This window comes from Cynocephalus volans, chromosome 6 (assembly GCF_027409185.1).
Source record: "Cynocephalus volans isolate mCynVol1 chromosome 6, mCynVol1.pri, whole genome shotgun sequence".
Classification (NCBI taxonomy): domain Eukaryota; kingdom Metazoa; phylum Chordata; class Mammalia; order Dermoptera; family Cynocephalidae; genus Cynocephalus; species Cynocephalus volans.
In genome coordinates this window covers 17117013-17143105 of record NC_084465.1, presented here as the reverse complement: position 1 = coordinate 17143105, position 26093 = coordinate 17117013, and the positions used below count along the sequence as shown (strand labels likewise).

Here is a 26093-nt window from a genome sequence, read left to right as displayed (position 1 = left end):
GGGAGGGGACAAATAGACGAGCTGATCACTCTTTGCCTTCACATGACAGTCCTTGACCTGGAAGAGTGACCAGGCTCTGCTGAGGTCACAGGGCTGTCCCTGGGTAGACGTGGGTATGGTTGTGATGTGTCAGATCAACCCAGAGGTGGAAGGCACCTGAGGTCACCCACGTCAACCTCCTATTGATGAGGGACCTGTGAATATCTATAGGGACCTTTTCAGATGCTCTACAACCACTTTTGAAAATCTCCAGTGGGAAGGTTCTTGCCATCCCCTTGTTAAGTTGTAGTCATTTGAAAATCCTTCCCTGTGTTGAGTCAAAATCTTCCCCTCTGGGACTTCTGCCACTGGGCCTGGTTCCGCCCTCAGCAACCACGTGGAGCGGCAACACCTCTTCCTTGGTCACACGCCTGCCCACCTGCCCCGGTCTCCCTTGCGTTTGCTCTGTTCTCCCATATTCCTTCCCCGCACCTGGAAGAAGTGACCTGTCAGTCTCAGTCCGTCCCTCCTGCCCTATCCCCTTCCCACCTGCTCACCCTCAGCCCACCGATGCTGCCTTTGGTCCCCACTCCCCCAGCTGACAAATCAATGGCCTTTCCTCGCTCTGAATCTCCCTGGCCCCGGCCGGCAGATCTGACACATTGTCCAGGGTCCCTTACCTTCCCACGGCCGACACCTTCCCCTGGGCAGTACTTAAGGGTCAGTCTTGGCTCTGTGCTTCTCTCTCTTCCCCCATCCCAGGGGACTCATCTGCCTCTGTGCAGCTGAGCTGGACACCATCTTTCCACTTCTAGGCCCCTCCCTGGAGCCTCCAACACAATCCTGCAAAAGCTGAGCTCCTCCCACCCGCCGCCACCCCAGGACTCAGCCCCACCACCCCTCCTGCTTCCGTCTTTCTTCAGCCACCCAGGAATGAAACCTGCAAATCGCTTTTACCTCTCTCCATTCCCTGACCCCTTATATCCCAAGACTCACCTCCCCCAGCGAGTCTTTAAAACAATGACTCTGATATTCAGGCTGCTCTTGATAATCCCTTGGGGAGCTCTTAAATCCATACCAATTCCTGCACCCGATCCAGCCAATTAAGTCGCATTGCTTTGGGGTGGGGCCCGGCGTAGTGGAGAACAGCTAAGGTGGGGGATACTGCTTATACTGCTTCTGTCTTTCAACCCCTTTTCCATTCTACAACTGACCCTGTAACTGGAGTTCATCACTTTTGCCTGAACTATTGAATAACCCTGTGTCTTATTGACCCACTTCCCAACTCTTTCTGCTCCAACCATCCTACATGACACTGTCAGATCACCAACTCCATTTGCAGTATGTTACCTCTACACATCAAAAACCTTCAGTGATAAAAAAAGGTAACCAAAAAAAAAAAAAAAACCCCAAACATTCATTGTTTTCCTATTATCATAATAATAAACCTTTGAATAAACAAATAGTTTCCCACCTACAGAACAAATTCTGCGTTGCATGGAGCTGTATCTTATCTCCCCTTCCCCACCTTCCCTCACCTCTGCTAAGCAATGTCTATCCTTGGACTGACAATGTCTATATGTGGAGTGACGATGTCTCTGCAAAGACATTTTTTCTGCAAATTAAGTGCAGTCCGCTTTCTCCCTGGTGCAGAGAAAGTGGGCTGGGTGATTGAACTATCATTTCCTTAGGAGCTTATTTCTTTAAACATCATGTACAATCAACTGTGAATTATCCATGCTAACGAGGAGAAGAGAATCCTAACTACCACTAAACAGCAGATAATTCAGACTCGAATCTAGTTGATGCTGGAATGTGTTTGCGTATGAGTGCTTGTGTCTGATAATTAGGACAATTTTTTAAAAATTAGGTAATTAGATGTGTGTTACTTGTTCCTACTCCCCACACCCCAACACACACACACTGGAGGAATAAATAACTCAGCTCCCAAAATAATACCCTATTTCTCTCTCTCAGTCCTTTCCTGGAATAGAGATAGTGGTTAGATTTCAGAATATTGCAGGGGGCAGAGAGAGAAAAGTGCAGAGGATCCCACCGTTAGATTAAATAGAGGGAACTAGGGTGTCAACAAGCTGCTTTCCAACTGATTCGTTGTTAAAATTTGGGGCACCATGAACAACCAACTTCTAAAACTGTTTATAATATCTGCTAAGGCTGTGCATACACATCCCTTGTGACCCAGCAATTCCACTCCTAGATATAGACCCAGCAGAAACTTGAACGTATGTTCACCAAAAGCCATATACGAGAATGTTCATAACAGCATTATTCATAGTGGCCCCCAGCTGGGAACAACTCAACTCAATGTCCATGGACAACTGAAAGGATGAATAAATCGGGTCACTGTCACACAGTGGAGCACCACACACACAACAACGAGACTGAACACACTAGCACCGCACGCAACAGCGTGGATGAATCCCACAGACACAGTACTGAACAAGCGAAGGCAGACAAAACACCTACGTACTGGATATTCCACTGATGTAAAAGTTCAAGAAAAGAAAGGCCAAAGTCATCTCTCATGTTAGAAGTCAGGATAGTGGTTATTCTTGAGGGGCTGTGACTGGGGGGTCAGGAGGTGCGTCATAGTGCTGGAATGTTCTGTCCTGATGTGGATGCTGGTCACACTGGTGTGTTTACTTTATGAAAATTCATTGAGATTGATGCTTTTGTTTGTTATATTTTTCTGTATGCATGTAATTCTTCCATAAAATGCATAAGAGGAACGGAAGGAAGGAAGGAAGGAAAGAGGGAAGGGAGGGAGGGAAGGGGAGAAGGAAGGGAGGCCTAGGTAGCGTGGCATGATGGAAAGACTTGGAATTGGAAGACCTGAATTCAGTTCCAGCTCCGTCATTTGCTTCTCTGAATCTCTCTTTTTTTGCCTATAAAATAGACAACAAAAGTGCCCTCCCTACCTCACAGCGAAGTTGTGAGGACCAAATGGTATAATGGATGTAAAAATCCTTGGTTAGCAGTAAAGTACTGCAACAAGGTGAAGTCCTATTATTATTATAGCTCTCCAAAGACAGGAATTCCTGCAGAGCGTTAGCATTATTGGTAAAGCTCCACCCAGGGCTCTTGGCGTGGATGACTGACCCTGCGTGTGTGTGTGCATGCATGTGCATGTGTATGTGTGTATGCATGGGCGTGCGTGCGTGTGTGTATGTGTGTATGCATGTGCATGCATGTATGCGTGTGTGTGCATATGTATGCATGTGCATATATGCATGTGCGTGCATGTGCGTGTGTGTGCACAGTCTGGTTTATGTTCTTCCATTACATCTCTCACCTAATCCATTAATGGCCTGGGTCTCAGAGTACAAGAGCACCTGAAATGATCCCTGTGTTTGGGTGAGATGGTTTCTGTCTCTTTCCTTTTAAAGTAGATATAAACAGATGCTATGTACACTCTCCTAATTACTTTCTCTAAGGTATGAATTGTGCTCCTAAATCTAAATCTGCCAAATGCTTTAAACTAGCACAAGGACTTTGTGGTCATTGGCTAGGAGAGCCAGCGATGTGACAGAAAGATTCCTTGACCCCCTCCTGTAACCACACCTCCCACGATTTCTCACTCCAAGCCTGAAACAGCTCAGTGGACCTCAAAACTCAGACACCAGATCTATAGAATCTTGAAGATGAAAGGTTAGAGCTGAGAGGACTTCAGCGCCCCACATTAGAGAATTTGCCAGTGAGCAGCCCAGGCCCTCCCGAGACCTGACCTTGGAACCCCACGCTCATCTTGGAAAGTAGCTGCAAGGGGAGAGGCTTTCCTTCTGGGTTTGTGGACAGAAGGGCAAAGCTAAGGTCGCACCATTTTCCACAGTTTGGTTTCATATTATAGTCTTGTGTTCCCTGTAGAATCAGAGCGAACGGAAATCTTTATTCTTCATATGGCTGGATTGCCCCCAGCTGTCCCTATGCTTAAGGGATTTCCAGTTCCCTGCTTCTGTAGAGCAAGGGCCAGCGTCATCTGGCCCACTTTGTGTAACACCAAGTCTAGCAATGTATTCATACTATTTGATGCTGCTGTGACTACTGCTTTGGAAGAACAAAACTTAAGGCACCCCCACTTCTATTTCCTTTAGCAAAATAGGAAAATGGTAATTTTTCTATTAGGTCCCTGAATCTCCAGGAAAAATCTTTATAAAAGCAATGACATTTTTATTTTCTTTTTCTCATTTATACTGCAGATCACATCTGTACACACACCCAGTATGTGGCATATGTGTAGGTGTGTGAGTGACTCTGTGTGCGTGTGTGTGTGTCGAGCTTTCAGAGAGAACGATACACAAAAGTGTAAATGTAGAAAAGCAAGATTAATAGGAAAGGGAGACAGTATTTCCTACTTAAAAGAATTTGTCACGATCACTTCGGCAGCACTTATACTAAAAAAAGAATTTATCAATAGATTTTCCATAGAGTTTTCTAACTACCAGGCTTAATACAGTGCATTTAAGTATCATGTTCTAGATTCTAAACCATATGATAGACCAAGAACCTTAGAAATAAAATTAGATGTTACTGCCCATTGAAATGAAAAAGTCTCGCTGGAAAATTAAGAAATTCTGGTTTGAGAATGTAAACCATGAGGCAAAGATTCTACTTATTTTTTTAATTTCTATTTTTCCCAATATTTAATTTTCAATTTTCTGAGGGCACGGTTACTTATTTTATAAAATAAGTCCCAGTGGAAATGAATTCCATAGGATTTTAGAATTGCTTTCTCCCTTAACACATGCTTACAGAGTAGTTTAATACAGAGCAGGGAATGCCTCGTGCTGCAGTGAGCTCCCTGCCGCTGAATGTGTTCAAACAGAGGTATTACCTGCTTACTGGAGTACATTACAGGTTCCAAAGACTTTCACTTTAACTGTCTATTCTGCCCTATGCTGCGAGATGGGTGGGACAACACTGCCATCCCAATTTACAGACAAGGTGATCCGTTGATGTTGCCTTGGAGGGTGGGACCCAGTGGCTACCGGAGACATGGCCAAGGTCAGGGAGAGAAGCCACGGGGGCTTCCTCACTGGGTGTGAGCCTGGATGGGCTGATTTTTAAGATTCCTCTCAACTTTAATTCTGTGTAATTTGGCCTTGGCAACAGCAGTCAGGGAGATCCCTTGGGGATCGCTTTTTAGTGGCATCTTTTGGAAACACAGACACTTAAAGTACTTCCTGGCTTGAAATAAAGGAATATTCTGCTCAGTCCCCCAAGTTTTCCTGACACTCCAGGCCAAGCAGATCCGCCTCAACCTTCACCAGCATAGAGTAACGCAGGTACTTGGCGGTGCCGGCAGGCTCTGGGCATGCCAGGGCCATGCACAGAGCGGGTGGACCACCGAGCTCAGCCTGAAGGCCCACCCGCCTTCCTGCCTGGCTGTGTGGATGCACTTCTATTTTAAACAAGTGGGGTGAGCTTGCCAGCCTTTTCTTCCAAGGAAAAGCACTTTCTTGACTAAGCTTCCCTCCCTCTCCCTTTTTTCATTCAAATGAATTCTACCCTCCCTTGCCAAAAAAAAATTGTTTTTAATTTGTTGGTGTTTTCTAGATGCCAAAGAAAAATATGTCTGTAGCATTCTTATAGCATCACCCACCTTCTCAGTTTCATTTCTTCACATACTGCACCCGACATCTTCTTAATTAGCTCAGATGGTTGCCCAAGCTGGGGTTGCCCTCTGTGCTGGGCAAACCTCCGTCCATCCGAGGTCCAGCTCAGAATAGCACCTCTCTCACTTGGCCAGCCTGACGGAACTATTCTTAATTCTCTAAACGTACCTCAGAGTCTTTGCATAGGCTGTTCCATACACTATTGGGACTTAATTTCTTACTTAGTAGTTTAACTTTTATTATGGAAAACCTTAACACTTACAAATTGGAAGGATGGTTGAGTAAATGTCAACTTATGGCCACTCGAACTTCATTTATTTTCCCACCCTTCCCCCACTTCCAGTTTTTTTAAAAAAATCCCAGACATCATGTCACATCATCTGTAAAGATCTCAGTATACATCTTTAAAAGATAAGAACTCTTGTGCTGGCCAGTGGGCTCACTCCATAGAGCGTGTTGCTGCTAACAACAAGGTCAGGGGTTCAGAGCCCCATATTGGTCCTCTGCCAAAAAAACAAGCAAAAAACTCTTTTCAAAAGCATGGCCACAATACCATCATCACACTAAAAACAATATGAACCAAAATAATTTCTTAAGAGCATCAAATATCCATTTGGGTTCAAAGTCCTCTGATTGATCCATAAAAAAGTTTTAAGGCTGGTTTGTTTGAACCAGCAACCAAACAAGCTCACCCTCTTTTCACTGGCTTATTCTTACTCATCATAAAGATCTCAGTTTAGACATCGCTTCCTGCTGGCAGCTGGCCTGATCCCAGATGTCTGGGATGTGTGTCCCTCGTCTCTCCTCCCCTCCTGCCCCCATCCATTTGTTTGTGTCCTGATAGACTGGAAGCCCCAAAAGGGCAGAAGTGACAACGTGTCTCAAAGCCAGGTCTCCTGTGCCTGGCACAGTGCCTGGTCGATAGCACCAACTCTGTATTTATTCGTTGAATAAGCAAATGAATGATCTTCCGCACAGAACTAGTTTTCTATTCCTCATCTGTAACACTTTACACGTTCAGTACAATGATTTTCTTAGAAGCCTGTTTTCCCAAAGGCCAGAACTTAATCATTTTTCGATGCCCAGCACCTGACGCACACAAGGTGTTCATTGAGGGACTGCTGAATGCATGAGGACACTTAGAATAAGCTCTAGCTGTGACTTTGTGTTCACAGGCTTTCCTCCCTGGGTCTCGTTTTCCTCGTCTCTGTCATGAAGAATTTGGACGCAATCATTGCTAAGGACTTTTCGGGGACTGAGTCGTCTTCATTGACCGTACGTTTGCTGCCCTCTGCTGGCGGGATTTGCTCAGGACCGCTTTGTCCTTGCTTTGCCTGTAATTCTTTCGGGAACATCGGGTGGGCTGGTCTGTCAATGGGACTTGTCATCTCACCTGGCTTAGCCTAAAACGTGGCGGTATGTGCCTGCCTCCCTGCCATCCATCCACTCCTTCCTTGTGGAGTGGCATGCGACCGGTCTCTGATAGACGGACAGGGGGCCACAGTGGTCCTCACACCCCTGGCTGCACATTAGAATGGCCAATGGGCTTTAAAAGGAGAACTGGCGCCCAGGCCCCACCTCAGGACAACAATCGAACCCCTGGGGAGTGGGCCCAAGTGTCTGTGTCTATTAAAAGCCAACCGGCTTGTTCTAACCTGTGCCACCTCGAGAAACACTGGACCAAGATGATCTTTACATGTGTATCTTGAGCCAAGAGCTTAGAAGCACAGTGAAAAGCCCATCCAGGGAGAGAATAAATGAAGACTTTGATTTTATAATACAACATTCCCTTAGCCTACCCTAAAAACTTTTCTGACAACTGACAACCCATCCAATTTTATTTGGGGAACCAACACCACTTGCCAGTTAGGGATGCTGCTCCCAGATCTGGTTTCTTTTTCCTTTTGACATATAGTTCTGTATTTTGGTGCGCCACACCTCTGGTTTTATTTTTACTTTTTACATTCCTGCATTTGTTAAGACTTCCTGGGTTGCAGATAACAGAATTCAGAATGTCACTAACTTTGGCCAAAAGTGAGAACCTGCTGGAAGGTACTGAGATACCACCCCCGGGGCTACGTGTCTGGAGCAGGTGGGAAATAGAACCGGGACTCTCTGGGCACCAGGAAATAGACTTTCTGCGCTTTGCTCTGCTTCTCTCTGCACATCAAATTTGTTTCCTTTCTCAAGGCCGGCTGGTGTTTTCTGCTCATTAATCCCTGAGGCAGAACATGGCCACCAACAGATCATGACCTGCCTGTGTTCAACTTCCACCTGCTGGAGAACAACTCCTTTTCCTTTGCCCTACATCCAAATTTCCAGACTGGTCCCCTTGGGCCATTCAACTGGCCTGCAAGGCCGACTACATAATTTGTGAGGCCCAATGCAAAATGAAAATGTGGGACCCTTGCTCAAAAAGCAGGGAAAAGTGCCATGAATGGTCCATACAAAGTTTCTCCTTTTCTTTTGTAATCTGTTTTACCACGGTGGTTTTAATTTTCTATTTAATGTCTTTCTAAATAAAGAAAAATCTAAAGTTTAAATTATTAGCATGCATTATACCATTCACCTTTATATCATGCAATGCCAGGGGTTTTTTGTTTGTTCTTTTGTTTTTTTGTTTTGGGTGGCTGGCCAGTACAGGGATTGAACCCATGCAATGCCAGTTTTAAACATAAATTTCAGAGCACTTAAGTTATACACAGAATCACTGAAATTACACAATTTGTATTTTGTGACTTGCTGGCCAGAAGAGACAAACACGAACCAAACTCATGAAGATTGGAGGGAAGGAAAGAAGGTCACCCCAGCCTCCCCCAAGGAGAATTCCTTCAGGCCTGGACATACCAGATCAGCTGGGGTAGTCTAGACCTTCATAGTCACCCAAGGGCCCTGCCAGCCACCAGACCCAGGAATCAAGACCCAGCGTGGGGCAGGGTCTAGTGAAGTTGATTCAGATGTCACTCCTTCCCATAGCCTCCCCTTACCCCACCTCATGCCTCCCATCCACAGTAGACTGTGACCTCCAAGGATCTTTTAACCTCTGTGCTGACATACTCAGCATCTGGACCAGGGGTAGGCAGAGGTTCATCCCCACTAAGATGCAGCCCCTGGCCATTCCCACCACGTACACCGAGTACTGCCAGCCTGTGGCAGGGACGGCCGCCACCATGCCCCCATCTCCAGCTGCTGCAAGGTGCACGCACCCCATCCTGACCCTCTCTGTCCCCGCGCTCAGGACGCTGCCTGGGGTGGAGGGCAACAGTGGTTGTAGGGCAGGGCAGGGAGGGGAAGTCAGGCTGGGCCGAGGGTTCCAGGGTGCAGGAAGAGCAGGCAGCTGAGAACTCATCCTGCGGGGGCAGCGCGGGAGGGACCAGCCAAGCCCCCACTCATGATCCAAAACACAGATTCAAAGCTAAAGTTACTAAGAATCTCAAGGCAGCAACCACAGAGCATTGACCCCCAGGTACAAGGCCCTTCTTACTGGTCACTCGCTCATCTATGTAGGGTCAAGTGATACTTTCTGAAGGAAGTTCCCAGAAATGGAGATGGGAGAGCTTGGGGAAAACCAACCAATTGTTATTTTTTATTACAAAGTGGAAATACCTTCCTTGTCCTCCAAGTTCATAAACATGCACAGACATGGAATTAAACTACACATAGTTTCAGCAACTTGACTTACAGACATCACTGAATGGCTGCATTGAATGGCTGAACCATCATAGATTTAGCCCAGATATTTTCTGTGGACTTCAAGACTCCAGTGTCCCGGCCCCTGCCCTACCTCCCACCCCTCTGTCCCCACCCTGCATTTCTAACACGGTCCCAGGTGACGTTGCTGCTGCTGCTGATCTGGGGAGCTCAGTTGGAGAGACACTGGGTTAGATTCCAGGCAGGGCCACCATGGGGCCGGCCCCAGGGCTGTGAGTGGCGCCCCCTGCAGGTGGAGCATGGCCACGCGGATCCCAGCCGTGGAAAGTTGACAGCGCAGGATGCACCTGCCCTGGGGTGCTGCCTCCTGCTGATCTGGGGAGCGGAGGAAACGAAAAAAGCCATCGCCCAAATTGGAGCCTCCTCCTGAATTAGCATTACCTAATTGAAAAAAGCGAGGCTGCCTCCTACCAACCAGGTAGCTCACGCTACCTCTGAGGGGGTGAGGCTCTCAGAGATGGGGGTTATTTGAGGAAAATGCATCCTCAGGGAAGCAATAACCGTCCCCTAATTCTATCCTAACCCATCCTACCCGCAGCTGTGCCCGCAAACTGCTCCGTAACTTTCCATGAGATTTGTCCCTCCTCCTCAGGCCGGGAGCCAGAGTGACAGTGTCACTTCAGCTGGAGTCGCCTGCGGATGTTAGGCTCCCCCGATGCAGGGTACCGCCGTCGTGCTCCTGCACCTGCACCCCTAAAATCTAACCAGTGTTTTCCAATTTTTCCTAATCTGGTGCTTGAAAAACAGTCTCGTCGTTTTAATTTGCATTTTTTTATCATGGCAATTCATTTTCTTCTTTGTTTTACCTGTTCATATCCTTTGACCATTTTTCTAGTGAGTTGTCTTTTCTTACTGATTTGTAGTAGCTCTTTGGTTTTTTGTTACTATTAATCCTTTACAGATATTGCAAACTATTACTTATTTATTCGCTATTCCGCTATTTGTCTTTTATGTACTTCATGGTGTACCAGTCGCTACCCTGGTCGCCACATGACAGCCTCTCTGAGCCCGTCTTCTCATCTGAGAGATGGGCAAACAGCTGCCACGCTGGTTTGCTGGGAGGATTCAGTGTGGCGATGTATGGGCAGTACTTAGTCACAGCATCAGCTCTCAACAGACGCCACCAGCTGTGGTCTCATAACCCCACTTCTGTGTCTTCACTCAAAGACCCCCAAGTCCTAGTTGTGCCGGCTTGTCTTCAATACTGTACACCGTGAAAGGAAGGCACAGCGTGCGGAGGCTAATCTAATGCCATCTGTCTTGCAACTACTTTCCATTTGTGGGGTTTGCACTCAAATGATTGCTCAAGTTGAAGCAGGACTCTGAAGTTCAGGGAGAGACAAAAGGCTGAGGCTCCGTCTAACATGACCTTCGTTCTTTGTCACCTCCCCTGCGATAGACGGCCCCTGAGTACTGCAGCCTCCAGGAAGGCCTGCCCTATCTGGACATGGTGATTGCAGAGACTCTGAGGATGTACCCGCCGGCTTTCAGGTATGTTGCGGCCCCCTGCCCCACCCTACACCCCAGGGCCCCTTTGGCATCGCTGTTTGGGGCCCTCACTGGTTCTCAGCCTGTCACCCACTGAAGTATCAAATGTGCTCCTGGAGGCGAGGTCTGAGTCCTGGGTTCCTCTGTATCTCCCGGGGACATCAATGTCTGGCCCATTTTCCTATAGGTTAACTACCATCTCAAAGCATCGCTGGCCTTTTCTTAGCATGGCTTCCTCCCAACCCAAGCACTCTCTCTGGCCTCTTAATCTTTGATGTCTTTTGTCATTTCCCTGTCTGTTTGTTCATTCATTCATTCATTCACTTGGCAACTACTGAATGAGCATCTCCTCTGTGCCAAGTACTGGTAAACCAGCCATATACAAAACAGATAAGAGTCCCTGCCCTTAGAGCTGACATTCCAGTAGGGGACTGTCCAAGTTCTGGGATGTTCCTCCCTGCTGTGCAACAACCCTCACCTGTCACATCCCCGGAGCTCCAACACAAGACTCACCTCCCAAGGAGGTCTGCCTCCAGCACGCCTCCCGTTCCTCCCTGCCTCTCTCCCAGCACTGTTAGCTGTGGCTATACTTCATATCATATCCTTGGATGCATTTCCACCCCCCCACGACATTTCACTAATGTACAGCCAGTCACACCAATCTGTACGTGCCTTGAGAGTAGGAATCAAGTTTTCTGCTTCTTGTAGACTGCCCCAAATGAGGCACCCCATGGAGAATGGCACCCAGACCCTTAGAGAGAGTGGAACAGTGGCCAGGTTTCCATTGTAGAAAAAAGGAAAACAAAGCATTAAACTGTAGAGCATCAATTCCACTCAGCACTTCTACAAATTAATATATCACATGAGCCATATGGAAACACCTTTTGCTATTTTCAAAGAGAAAATGTCATTGATTTGAGGGTATGTCAAAATTATATTTCAAACCAAAAACATTACAAAGAGTGTGAGTGCAGATATTGCCCAATGATTGGGCCCAGAAGCACATATAGGAAATTCCAGCGGTGTGAGTCCAATTGCATCGTCCTCCAGCACATGGGGCTGCGGGCTCAGGGTACAGGAGCAGGCCAGGGACTCAGGTGCTCCTCGCTGTCTCCTGGCACTGGCATGAAGACTTGATTCTAGAGCCTTCCCTGATTTCCTTGGGGGCCTCCCGCAAAGTGTCATCCAATCTTTTTTTTATTTTTTCATGATTTATATCCAGCTTTCTTCCAAAGGAACTGCAGGCAGGTGGTATACATGTTACAATGAAGGTCAAAATAAAACGATCAGTAATCAAACAGAACAAAGGCTGTTTAAGGAAAGAAGCCTCTATGGGGTCCCTGAGATGGCCAATAACCAGGGTCTGGCCTGGCTTGGTTGCTAAGGTTCCTGGCAGAGAGGGAGACCGGCTGAGTTGAAGAGTTGTGTTCTCTAGTGGGAGGAAAATACATAAATTGACCAAAAGACACCTTATTTCCTGGCTCTAACCTCAATCAAGAATTCATCCCATGAGGCCTTGTACAGATGACATGTTGAGAAGCAAAGTGGACAAGCTCTTGAAGATGCTGTGGCTGAGTCTCCTACCGACTCATTATAAACAGTAATGTGTGAAAGAAGTCGGTGCAGGCTAAGTCCGTTGCTATGGGCACCAGGATGCTGGTGATCTCACTTGAGGGTAGGACAGAAGAGAGTCCAGATGCATTGGTTCAAGTTCCCACATAAAGTCACAGTCATTGCCTGCGCTCCGTGATGACATAGGACAGGTCTAGAGGGAGAGTCAAGACAGGCCCCGCCTGCCCCGGTCTACTGTGTGACCTTGGGTAAGCCCTGAACTGCTCTGTGCTTTTCTTCCCTATGTGTTAAGTGGGGACTCAATGCCAGCACTACTTCCCCCGCAGAAGTGTCACGAGACTCAGTGGGATGGCACGTGGGAGAACACACACCCTGGGCAGTGCAGCGGAGGCTTGCAGTGGGGGCCGCAGGAACTGGGCTCCGGCGGCACTGTCACTTCCAGTCCAGCGCCATCGCGGGCGAGCTGGACCTCCCAGGCCTTGCCTTCCTTCGTACCCCTCCACAGGAGTTTCTAATCGTACCAGCGCTGCACCTTCTCTTAGCAAACACAGAAAAGAGAGAGGCAAGGCATCGTGATCCTCACTCAGATGAGAGGACAATCCACTCTGGCCCAGGCAAAGGATTTGGGAGTGAATGTTGGTGAATGAGCATTTTATTTTATTTTATTTTAATCTGAGAAAAGTATTTGGACATTTCCCAAGCACTGACACGATTTGACTTATCCATAAAAAATACTGAGAATGGCCCTTGTGGAAAACATAACGATTCCTGTTTAAGTGATTAATGTGATTCCCAGCTTCTGTGCAGTACAATTCAGCAGGTCTTGCAGGTCTCTTATGTGGCCTAGTCTAGCCAGACAGGAGGCCCAGCCACACAGAGAAGGGAAGGCCACATTTCCCAGCTTCCAGGGGTCTTACATCCAGGTCCAAGTCATTTCTGGTAAAGAGGAAAAAGCAGGCGTGCCAGAGAATAGCCATGTTTGGTCCCTTTGGAACTGGAGTTGCAGATGTCACAGCCCCCCATGGCTGGTCCGGTTTCAGCACTGGCATTTGCCACCAGCTCCGAGCACACAGTAATTGCATTAGCAGCTTAGGATCTAAATGGGGGTCCCACGGCCCCGGCCTTTTATTGTTCCTGTCTGTTATACGAAAGGCTCATGACAGAGAGATGAATGGAGCAAACCATGGCAGCTTGCTCTTAATTATTTTTATGTGCAGGAACAGGTTATAACAGTAATTAGTGTAATAATTGTATTTCCTCTAAGGTTTTTAGGGAAAGCCCAATCTTACAATTTGAAGTAAAAGCCAGCATAGAATTATATTTAATTTTTAAAATAATTATTTATATTACCAAACTAACATGATTATGCTAAAAAAAAAAAAAAAAAAAAAACAGAAAACAAACAATAGAGAAGGATCCAAAAACCCCGCCCCCCCAGCCCCCTGCTGTCCTGCACCCCAGTCACATCCCCTAGAGGAGATGGTGGTAGAAGTTTAGGTATCTTTCCAGAAATTTTATATTCCTATTTGAACATATGTAGTCTACCCTTTAAAAGTAAAACATATTGGGGGGACAGGGGGCGTTGGCCGGTTAGCTCAGTTGGTTAAAGCACAGCCTTATAACACCAAGGTTAAGGGTTCGAATCCCCTTACCAGCCAGCCGCCAAAATAAAATAAAATAAAACATATGGAGCTTTCAACAGGACAGAACAGAACTGCGGTTACTAGAGGTGGGAAAGGGGGAGGATAGGGAGGAACTGGTTAAGGGTCACAAAGAATGACAACGTTTTGTAATGACGGGTATATTACTTATCCTGATTTGATCATCATGTATTGTACACAAGTTTTGATATTCAACTCTGTACCCCACAAATATGTATAATCACTTATGTTTCAATCAATCAAAACAAAATTTCAGAACAGATATAAGATGCACCTTCAGCTGATACATTCAGTTAATAAAACTTAATTCTGAATAGGACCACTGGATCTTTGTCTTTTCCATATGAGTTATACTGATGTTTCTGAACCAATGCTGGTTTTCAATGAATGTTTATATACTAACTTTAAAGCAAAATTTCTGCAAAGTAGATAAAAGATGTACTTGCAGCTGGTTCATTTCTATGAATTAAACTTAAGTCTTAAGTAGGAAAAAATATAAAATAAAAATAAAACATAAATGAGGTTATTCCATTGCCACTGGGTAAAATAAATAATCTGACCATTTTCCTCTCTAGTGGAAATAATCTGACCATTTTCCTCATCCATAGCTACAGAGACAATGAGGAGCAGATTTTTAAACTCGAGTTCCTTTAGGTAAACCTCACCAGGACTTACCTGGAGCAGTCAAATTCATAGAGACAGAAAGTAGAAAAGTGTTTGCCAGGGACAGGGGGAGGGGACGATGGGGAGTTGGTGTTTAATGGGTCCAGAGTTTCAATTGGGGAAGACAAAAAGTTGCTGGAGGTGGACCGTGGTGATGGCTGCACAGCAATGAATGTTCGTAGTGCCACTGAACCGAACACTTAAGAATGGCTCAAATGGTAAATTTTATGTCATGCATATTTTACCACATAAAAGAATAAATAAACAAACAAATAAATCCAACCTCACCAGGGCCAATTCTGGTATTAAAATATTCCAGAATTATTATAGCAGCTGATAGATGGTGTGAGTCTGTTCTAGTCAGATGGCTTCGTGTCCTGTTTTAAGGATGTAATACTCAGAAGATTTTCCATTGATGCCAGGCACTCGGCAGGCAGGGGGACAGGAAGCAGCAGGGGCATGAGCCGGTTTTGGGGGCATTGCACATCCTGGGTACCCAAGCCATGCTGGGGAAACAGGTCTTTTCTACATGGGGAAGGTATCTGGGAAGCCAACCCCTGACCTAGGCTGTGATTGACATCACCACCCCCCTCATGTGACCTGGGATAGGAAATGGCCCGACGTCTTGTAGGTGAAGAGGGGGAGGAAGTGGGCTCTGTTTTCTTACTGTGGTCCAGACCTGTTGGAGTGGGATGATGTTGAAGTCAGAGAGAAAGTTCTCGATAGAACACCATGGTCACAGAAGTAGCTGGGGAGCGGGGTGGGCTGTTGAGAAGGGGGGCTGTCACGAAGAGAAGCTGGTTGCTGTGACGTTAGCCTCGCCCTACAGGGGTTTGTCTCACCCTTTAAAATTCCCAATAAACTGTGACCAGACTCTCAGAAGCCTGTGCTAAACGTCAAAAATCCAAAATTCTACATTTTTGCATCCAAAATTGAGAAGAGAGATATTCTTCAGCTTTCCACCTCTAATTTTATTTACAGAGGGTTGTGTCTAGGTCCAAAGAGTGATAGCATATTTGTTTAATAGGAATTCAAAGTGGTGAGGTCAGAAAAGAATATTATAGGATTTGCAGTCAGGGCTCTAGAGGGTTAAGGTGGGTCTTTCATGGCAAAGAATTGATTGAAACTGAACAAAATATATGACATCAATAGTTTAGGGATTAATGGACACAGGCGGGCAAGGGTCTTGTAGGGAGTCTTGACAGGTAGAATTGCTGCTGCCTGGGAAGAGAACCGTTTCCTAAAGCAAGCAATCTATGGTCCTGTAGGAAAGCTGTTTGCCCAGATAAATTAGTCTGCATTAATTTCCTGAAGCAAACAGTGAAGTGATGTCTTGGTTTAGAGTCTTATCTTCCCAGGCGAGCAATTTCTAGATCAGTCAGGAAGTCACATTGACACAGGGGTCTCAATTCTACATCCCAAGAGTTGAATCATGCTGGTACAGGTAGGCTCAGTTCTCAGAGTAAATTGCTTACAAGAGCTGCACTGGGTTTTTAAGTTGCAAGGAATAGAGACTCACTCATGTCTTCTTGGGTAAGGGGTATTTGTCATAAGAAACTAAGGAAGCTAGAACTCTGCCAGGAACCAAGAACAGCCATCGCCGGCAGGCCCCACGGAGGAGACCTGAGCTGGGGAACTGGAAGGGGTTTCAGCAGCTACAGCAGTGTCAGCAGTCAGATTGGGGTGTGGTCTCAGCAGCACCGGGAGCTGTGAACGCCCGTCCTGGGCCCAGCCGTAATGCAGCTTGGCCAGGCAAACACCTGCACTGTGTAAAAATGACCCCCAAGTCCCCTGACCCACTCATGGCCTTCACAAATGCTGGTCCTACACTACCTCTCACGGTGCATCCCAAATCGCTCCCAGTCTTCCTGGTTTCTGATCTCCTGCTCTCGTCTCCTAGTCTGGCTTTATTTCACCCACTGCCCTTGACTTTCAGCTCTGTTTGACCAGCCACTAACTTTGACCCCAGTCCCTGCTCTGGGGCCACACAGTCTCAGGCTCCTGGGAGTCCCGGAGCCCTCCCTAGGCAGCCCTTCCTCAGGAAGAAGCAGACAGGATCTGCATGTTAGAGAGACAGCTGGGCTGCCATGACAAGACTGGATTGGAAAGGAGGCTGAGAAGAGATGAGAATCTAAATTAAGGAGGTGGCAGCAAAACCGGGGGGATGACACAATAAGTAGGACCAATCTGCAGACAGGGAGAGGGAAGAGTCTGGGGTGGCCTTGGATTCCTGCCTTGCTCAAGCCAGCATGGGAAACAGGAGGAGGAGAAGGTGGGGGATGTTACGATGGTCTGTTTCTGCTCATGTTGACTTTGAGGAGCCTGTGGGACATCCGAGGGGAGAGGTCTGACCCGTGCTTAGAAATAGGAATCTAGGGTTCAGGCTGGAGGGCTGGGGTACGAGGCCTCGGCATATAGTGGATTGAATCCCTGGAAACATGCCAGGATTTGAAGGTTGGTGGGTGTAGATGAGCCTGCCGGTGGGAGCGAAAGAGCTCCAGCCATGTAGGAGGAGAAGCAAAGCAACTGAGGCCATTGAAAATCGAGGGAAGAAATTGGGGGAGGGGCAGGGGACGAACAGCTGAAGGGACAGAACATTAATAGCAAGCGAACCTGGTTCAAGGACGTGCAGGCGTCTGTGTCCATTCTTACCCTTCAACTTTCCTGTTAGTCCAAAATTCTTTCCAAATGAAAATTCAAAGACAGGTGCCAGAGAAAGCCAACGGTATAGAAGGGACGAGTGAAAGGAAGACGAAAGAGTGTCCATCGGACATCCCATTAAACGGTCTTTGGTGATCTAGGCATGAGGACTGTCCATGGGAGGGAGGGGACAGGAGCCAGACAGCAGGGCTGGGCAGGAAAACGGGAGAAGGAGCAAAGGGTGGTGAGGGTAGGTTGAAGCGGCTTGACTGGGGATGGGAAGACAGGAGAGGCAGTGGCCCAGGAACAGTCCCCCAAGCGCCACCAGAAATAAGCCCTTCCAAGGTGTCTTTGCACCCAACACCAGGCACAGGATGGGCTCTTCAGTGCTTGATGGATGACGGCACGGATGACTAGTGCATCTTCACCAAGGGCCAAGTGTGTCTCAAGAGCCCAGACACTGCAGACTCCTGCAGGACAGCAGAGGGTTCATGGGGTGGGGCCTTGTCACCATCTGGGTCACCCTGGGCTTCTGTCCCCAGCCTCATTTCACACACCATATCTGGGCACTGTGTCTGCTTCAGACACAGACTCCGCTGGCCCAGCACAGGTGGGCTGTCCTCCTCGTCTGCTCTGCACCTCTGTGTCTCCGCAGGTTCACGCGGGAGGCAGCGCAGGACTGCGAGGTGCTGGGGCAACATGTCCCCGCAGGAACCGTGCTGGAGACGGCTGTGGGCGCCCTGCATCACGACCCTCAGTACTGGCCACACCCCGAGACCTTCGACCCTGAAAGGTGAGCACTGCCCCACTAAATGGGCCCCGAGGAATGTGAGATTTAGCCGTGGAGGTGGCAGCCAGGAGGCGCAGATGTCTTAGTCATCCCCAAACAGTCACGGCAATTCAGATAGTTTTGTTTGTTTGGTTGTTTTTTCGGCAGCTGTTGGTGCAGGGATCAAACCCTGGACCTTGGTGTTATCAGCACCACGCTGTGACCGACAGGTAACTGGCCAGCCCCAGATAGCTGTTGGCAAGGCATAATTTCCGAAGGAAATAATTATACCATCTTTAAAAGCTCCAAACTGAATCCGGAGATTTAGCGTTTCTGCAGCACTACATGCAAGGAACAAGGCAGTTTCAAATGGTTGTCTTCTATTTGCTGCAGTCAGGACGCAGGACACAAGACTACTCCAGGTATGCACTGGAAAGTAACAAAACATGTCCTTTATTTAAAAATTGGCGACTGTGCCAAAACAATAGTATCGGCTAAATTTCTCCACCTGTTGGGAAAATATAGGAAAATGGTCAGGGCCCCTCAGATGTTCAGAATCTTGCCGAACGTTTGCTGTGAATAGGTTGTGTGTGGACGGAGTTAGTGCGCCTGCGCATGCCCGATTTGGGCTGGCATTTTACTGACTGGGGCGTCCACCCGGGCAGCCATGCTTTTCAACCTGCGGCTTCTAAGGACCTGTTTGCCGGTTACCTAGCTCATAGACCTGCGTGTGAGGGGTCTGGGGACCCAGCCTGGTGTGTGAGAGGTCTGGGGACCCAGCCTGGCATGTGAAGGGTCTGTGACCCAGCCTAGCATGTGAAGAGTCTGTGACCCAGCCTGTGAACGGGCTTGAGGGGTCTGTGAGCTTCAGACCCAGCCCTAGCTCTACAATTGGTGTCACGAACAGGATTAGTAACTCTACAATTGGCCCAGTTGGCAGGATTCCGACAGTAGCTTAGCCAGACACCACCCATCTGAAGTCATGAACTCCAGCAGTAGAGCTGGACCCCCGTCCTTCTGCCTCCGTGGACTTGGTCCACTGTCTGCTCATCTCTAGACTCCGAGATGGACATGTCCGAGCGGGCATCCGTTCCACCCCCCAGCGGTTGGCCCACAGCCCCTTGCTCTGTGATCTGGCAGGGGAAGGGCTGGCCAGGCAGCGGCTGTGTTTCCACCTCTAACAGCTCCAACCAAACGCAGCCCCGCTCTACACCCTGGTTATTGGGAGGCCATGGGCAGGGGATCTAGATAAATAATGTTCCACTGCTCAGCAGCGCCTGAAAATATGTTTAAGATCAAAAACTACAAACAGTGCTACAAGGCTTATAGCATCATAATGAAGTCCGGAGGTAGGAAAAAGTGAGCTGGCTATTACAAGATAGTGATTGTCACCCTGCTCCACTGTCACAGAACACACGTGGCAGGTGCTGCTATTTGGTAACAGAGTCAGCAGTTCCGAGGAAGGTCCTCCAGCCGTCTGCTACTGCCGCTCCTGCCGGTGCCAGGTTCCTGTGCTTAGGCCAGCAAAGCAAGTGCGGGCAGGGAGGCCACTGCTGGTGTGGCCGAGACGACAGAGCAAAGTGGAAGGACACAGGCCCCAGAGAGGGCCAGTGAGGTGGTGTGCCCAGGACTCTGTAGGGGCAGTAAGTGGGTGACAGCTGTGTCATCCTCTGGCCGATGGGGAAGGTGAAGCTGTGGGCCCAGGTGAGGGCTATGATCGCCAAACCCTGGCACTTGGGGCTGCTGCTTGCATTTCACTTAGACTCTGATTCTGGGTACTAATGAGCCTCACTGATGGCCTGCCGAATCCATAAGGAGGGTAGGGAGGGTGTTGTGAACATTCCAGGGGGTTTTTTGAATTCAGCAAAGCCTCTAAGGCTGCACAGGCCCGACTGGAGGCGAAGAGCGGGGTTGCAGCTCAGGAATTGGCAGTCACCAATTTCCAGGGCCTTAGGGACAGTCCAGGGAAAACAGGGCTCTGTTGGCCAAGGGTTTACCCACTACTTGGAAGAACGTGGTCTCAGATGAAGGGGTCACTCAGCCAGAATGGAGGCTTCAGAGGTGCCAGGAAGGGAGCAGCTGTTCCAGGCCAACTCTGACCACACGGACCTGCAGGTTCACAGCCGAGGCCCAGAGGCAGCGGCTGCCCTTCACCTACCTGCCCTTCGGGGCGGGCCCCCGGAGCTGCCTCGGGGTGCGGCTGGGGCTGCTGGAGATCAAGCTGACACTGCTCCATGTCCTGTGCAAGTTCCGGTTTGAAGCCTGCCCTGAGACTCAGGTGAGGCCCTGGGGACAGGGGGTGGTCACCGTGGTTCTCTGCACCAGCCTTCCCCCAGACATCTGGGCCCCCCTGAAATGGAGCCCCTGCCCTCTTTCCCAGCCCCGTCTCCTTCTCATGCCACACTGTGGGACCAGCTGATCACTTCCCTGACAGTAGCCAAGGAGCTTATATTCACCACTCTCCATGCTCACGGTCATCCCACAGAACAGGCTTTATCATTCCCCTTCTTCAGAAAAGGAACCGAAGCTCAGAGAGGTTAAGTAACTTGCCTGAGGTCACACAGTTGGACTGCAGGCTTGGTGAGGGCAGGGACCAAGGCTGTCCTGTTCATTGTTGGACCCTCCAGCATCCTTCTTACTGCCAGGCATCTGGCAGGTGCTCACTCATTCATTCCACATACATCAATGAAGAAATAGATGAATAGCTGGAGAACAAAGAAACTGGGGCCCAACCCAAATCTCGCTCACTCCCAAGTGCTCCCTCTTTCCTCTACAGCCAGCTGCCTCTCTGCACACTGTTGGCTGTTCCCTACACGACCTGACTGTGCCTATGGTCATGCTGGCCCTGCCCCCAGGATCCCCTCTGCACAGCTGTTGCCATGGATGGGAGGGCATGAGGGGCTAGATAACGACACAGTGACAGAGAGTGGCAGTTCTAGATTCTGAGACTGGCAGAGCCTCTGACAGAGAAACTGAGACAGGCTGCCAGTCTGGGGACTAGTGAGTTTGGTGGGGTACACAAAGACTGAAGTACTGCAAGTGAAAACATCCGCAAGGGCCTGACGGTCAGGGCTGGAAAGAGGGAGGAGCGGATTGGGAGCCCGAAGCCAAGACAGCAGGACGAAGGAGCAGAGAAAAGCAGCCCCCGCTGCCCCCATACTCCACTTGTAAAGGACTTCCTTTTGGGGACTGTCTCATTATCCTTGGTTGTGATATACAGTACAGCAGCCAGACATGTCCCACAATGCTTCTTACTCCTGGCCACTCCCCAGCTTTAGGACCAGCCCTGAGTCCCCAGAGCCTGCTGGAGCCAGAGAGAACCCATTCTGCATTCAGGACAGGACTGAGTCCACTTTGCATTCCCCATCCAACTTCCCACTCCAAGGGGGTCCCACCCGCTCTTCCATATCTGCGCAGACCATTGCCACCAGCTGGAATGTCGTCCCTCCTACCTCCTAGCCCCCTATCTAATCCTATCCTCCAAATCCTTTGGTGGCCCCTGAGAAGTCCCACTCACAGGGCCTCCCCCATTCCCAGCCCCACACCAGGCAAGTTCCTCCAGGAAGCCCTCCCTGAATTTGCTAGCCCCAACTGACCTCTCCGTTTTTGAATTCTTGTGCGATTTCTAGTTCATCTAGATCTATGCTAATACAGTAGACGCTAGCCGTGTGTGGCTATTTACATTTTGATTATGATCCAATCCATTCCAGATTCAGTCCCTGATGTGCACTATCCACATTTCAAGCATTCAAAGCACAGGCCTAGACCATCTTGGTTCTTGGGCATATAACTTGTCTCCTGTTTAACTGTAACCCTCAAAGTCATCTGAAACAGCCTGTTGAGACCTCAGCACTGAGACCCTGGTGATTCTTCTTTTTGCATTAAAAGGTTCACATTAGCCATGGAATGATTTTACACACGGCTCAAGGGTAAACGGGGCTTCTTGGGTAATTCTTTGGCTTTTCTTCGAAGCCCCCAGTCCACTATCGACTCCGCTTTTTAAGTTGGACATAGGAAAGCTTTCAGGGGCGGGGTGGGGGAGGGAAGGGAGATCGGGGATTAATTGAATGGGGGACATGGGGAATAATTGCAATTTGCAGTAATGGGCATGCTGATAGTATTGATCTGGCCATCACATCTTGGGCACAAATGGTGACGGTCAGCTTTGTACCACATGAATATGCATAATCAATTAAAAAAAAAAAAAAAGAAAATGCTTTTTGACTGTCAGCAAGGCCAGACCACAGCATGCATGAGCAGGGAATAGCATGAAGCCACTCTCCCCAAAGCCCTGGGAAAGAGGAGAACTGCTCCGGGACTGGTTGGCTCCAAGCAGTGAGATGAGGAGGGAACCACAGGGATGGTTGGAGCAGTCAGAAGATGGGGTTTGAGGCTTCGCTCTTAGCTACGTAGTTGTGTGACCTTAGACAAGTTTCTTGGCCTCCATGAACCTCGATTTCTTCATTTGCAAAAAGAGACACTGCTCCCTCTTACCTAGTTTTATCGAGTGGATAAATGCAGGACCAAATGTGCTCTTCGCCTGTGGTACTTTATTAACATGGGAAAGGGGAGTGTTAGTTTTACAAGGATACTTCAAAAAGTATCCATATCACAGAAAATGGAATGAAAAGGTAATACAAATCTTTCCATGAGCCTTTTGAAGACTCCTCATATTAACAGTATGCTGCTGGGGCCCCAATGCCTGTCCCCGAGTGGGCGGCTGTGTTGGCTTTTCAAGGAACTGTGGCTCAACTGGGGAGGTTTCTGTGCTCACTCCTAGCCTGGCTATCCCTCAGCCTACAGCCACCAGCCCTGCTTCAGGGCCAGTTCCAAGGAAGTTTTCCTGTAGATATGGTTAACTTTGACAATCTTTTAATTTTCTCTATTTTAGGTACCACTGCAGCTAGAATCCAAATCTGCCCTCAGTCCAAAAAATGGCGTTCATATCAAGCTTGTACCCCGCTGACACAGAAGGCTACCAGGGAGGGGAAGGGCATCTTGTGGTTATGACACCTGTGGGAAGGGCATCTTGTGGTTATGACACCTGCAAGTCAGTGTTACAAGGGCACCCTCAAATTCAAAGAAACCCCTTATGTGGAAAATCAGGTTTTGGGAAAAATTTCACTGAAGTGATTGAAAGGGTGCCTGGATTGTACAAGAAATTTACAAGAAAGAAAATGAAAAAATAAAAATAAATAATAATTTAAAAAAGGAAAAGGTGCCTGGCAGGCAAGTATGACAGAGGTTATTTATGTAACATTTCCTAAATGCTTAGTAAACATTTGCTGCATGTACTTTATTATTATTATTATTATTTTTGTCTTTTTTGTGACAGGCCGCACCACGCTCAGCCAGTGAGCGCACCGGCCATCCCTATATAGGATCCAAACCCGTGGCGGGAGCACTGCTGTGCTCCCAGCGCCACACTCTCCCAAGTGCGCCACGGGGTCAGCCCTGCTGCATGTACTTTTGACACTGCCAATGGGGTTTGAATCTCTGCTCTCCCTAAATGAAGGATTGCTGATAAAACAGCAAAAATGTAGTTTTGACAAAATAACTTAGAACATGGAATTTTAAAGAGAGTGCTGGCCTCAGGATGGAAGGAATCTGTAGTGCAGGGGACATAAGGACCCTCAGGTGAGATGTCCTGGTGGCACCAGCCCGTGGCTTTTTCAGATTCTTATGCGTTGTGGAGTTTTAGAGAGTGACATTCATCAGAAGTTCAACTTCAAAAGTGGTTCTTAAGCTTTATTATGCTGTGGTTTTCCCAGGTAGGGTAGTACCTATTTTATAGTAGGTTTTAGGAGACAGAAATAGGCTAAATGGACTTTTTCTTTTAAAGAGCATCAAATCTTTTCTTAACTTTGATCACAGAATCAAAATATAGAGGTGAATTTTAGTAAAAGTAAGTGTGTTGCTGAGAAGTTCACATTCACCAAAATATTTGCAGATTGAATCCCAGATCTGCCACCAGCAGATGTGTGGTCGTGGCTGCTGGTCTTTTCACCTCCCTGTGCCTCAGTCTCTTCATCTGTAAAATAGGAAGGCTGACCTAGATCAAAGATCCCTTCTCTATTTGACATCAGAGCAGCTTTAAGGGGCTGAATGTCATCTAGATAATCTCAGTAACAATCTGTGAGCACTTTATGTGACTCCCAGATGCTGACAGCCCATCTTTAGGGAATTCAGGCTGTTCCAGGAGTTGGCAGAACAGATTTTCACATTCTCACAGCTGTGAATGCTACCCCCACTGTTTGGCCCTCTCCCCCGACACCGCCAGCCCAGAATACCCCACTGCTTCCCCCAAACCCTCCCTTGGAAGGCCCCCTTCTCTCACTCTCTGGCCTCCCCAGCACTTTCCTGGCCAGATGAGCCACAACAGCTTTGACTGCCCATCCCCTCGGAGGTCCTGGTGATCCTGTCACATGGCCCTCTCCACCCTTGTTGCCACTGCCTGCTCTTCTCCATAATCGGGCCCCTCTGCAATGCCCAGCCCTGGGGCTCAGACTCACTGAACAAAACCATACATGCTTGGTGACCTCTGGCCCCGCACCCCAGCCCATCAGCTCCATCTGGCATCCCTCACCTTCCCTGTCCAGGTGGGTCACCATCTTCAGACATAGAGGTAAAAGCCTCCTGCGCTAGAATCGCTGGACTCCCAGCGTTCCAGTTTGGACCCATCAATCCATACCTCTGCTTAAATCCCACTGTCACGCCCAACACTGATTATCAGGGGGCAGGATATGGCAGGGAACTGCAATGGCTGCATCCTCGACAAAGCCCTTCTACAGTAGTAGCCCAGCTGGGTCCTCGCAAATACCTCTGGTCAACTACATACACATGCACCTGCCCAGGATCCTGCTGCCTCTTTGCATCAAACATCTGGAGAAGTACAGTCATTTTGACTTCTTCCCATCACGATACCCAGCCCCTCCCACACCCACGGGAACGCCGCCCCCCCCCCGCCCCCCAGGCAACCTGGCCACATGGATCCCATCCCTCTCCAGCACTGCCAGTCCAAGTAGTTGCTCTTCCAACTTGCTTTCTCAAAGGTCGCCAAATCCAGTGGCTTCTGCAGTCTTCACAGCTCACTTGGCTTTTCTGGAGCATTGATCACCTCCCACCCACACTCCTCAATGAACCATTCCTGCTTCCCACTACTCCCCAGCTCCCAGAAGCCAGATGGTTAAAAATCACAGGATCAATTCATTTACATTCAAGACTTTGAACAGGCAAGCATCTGATTGAATGGTTCTGATACCCCACTGCCCCCTCATCCAAATGCACTGTAGCAGGACAGATGACTTAATCCAAAAGCAATAAATGAAATTTCAGGATTAGTCAAGCTGTGGAGGAAAGCCATGGAGAGTTCTGAAAGTCATACATATGCAACTATGTGGCTGACCCTGCTGGTGGGTAAGGTTTTGTTGCTGCTGCTTCATTTTTCTTGTCACTTAGCCCCTCTCTGCTTGATTACACTTGCCTGCGTAAGGTTTCAGATCACCCCAAAGATGGAAAAACTAAACAGCCTTGGATCTGAAAACTACAGGACAATCAACTAAAGTGGAGGCACCAAGTCACAAGCAGACACACCTTATCAGGAAGATGAAAGAACAGACAAGAAGCATGTAGATGAGAGAAGCACATTACTGAAGCCAACTGCCAGCCTGGTGATGCAGCTTCACCCTGCCAGGCCCTCTGCCAGCTGGACTAGAACCAGCCAGTGCCCAAGAGGGAGGCTCCCATGAGCTGCTATATGTGGAGGACACAGATGCAGACACATCACAACTCTCCACATCCACACATACTTTGCTCAATGGGGAACGTGGGTTCTGTGGAGCCTGAAACTTACGAGTTGAGGGAAAGAAAAATACAAATATGTAACTTTTGAAAATTTTACCAAAATGTATAATCATGTGACCATATTGCTAGGGCCCATCCTAGGGTCTTGGAAAGGGGTGCAGTAGGTGAGAGACC

At 48.3% G+C, this 26093-nt stretch overlaps 1 protein-coding gene across 1 annotated transcript in view; it reads left to right on the top strand.

Annotated features, from left to right (window-relative positions):
- Window positions 1-23090, top strand: part of TBXAS1 (thromboxane A synthase 1) — a 161819-nt gene extending 138729 nt beyond the window's left edge. The window contains exons 10-13 of the mRNA XM_063098690.1: window positions 10723-10814; window positions 18003-18140; window positions 20232-20394; window positions 23008-23090. Coding sequence (XP_062954760.1) covers window positions 10723-10814; window positions 18003-18140; window positions 20232-20394; window positions 23008-23082 — 468 coding nt within the window. The 3' untranslated portion in view covers window positions 23083-23090. The remainder of the gene's footprint in view (window positions 1-10722; window positions 10815-18002; window positions 18141-20231; window positions 20395-23007) is intronic.
- Window positions 23091-26093: the final 3003 nt, after the last annotated feature.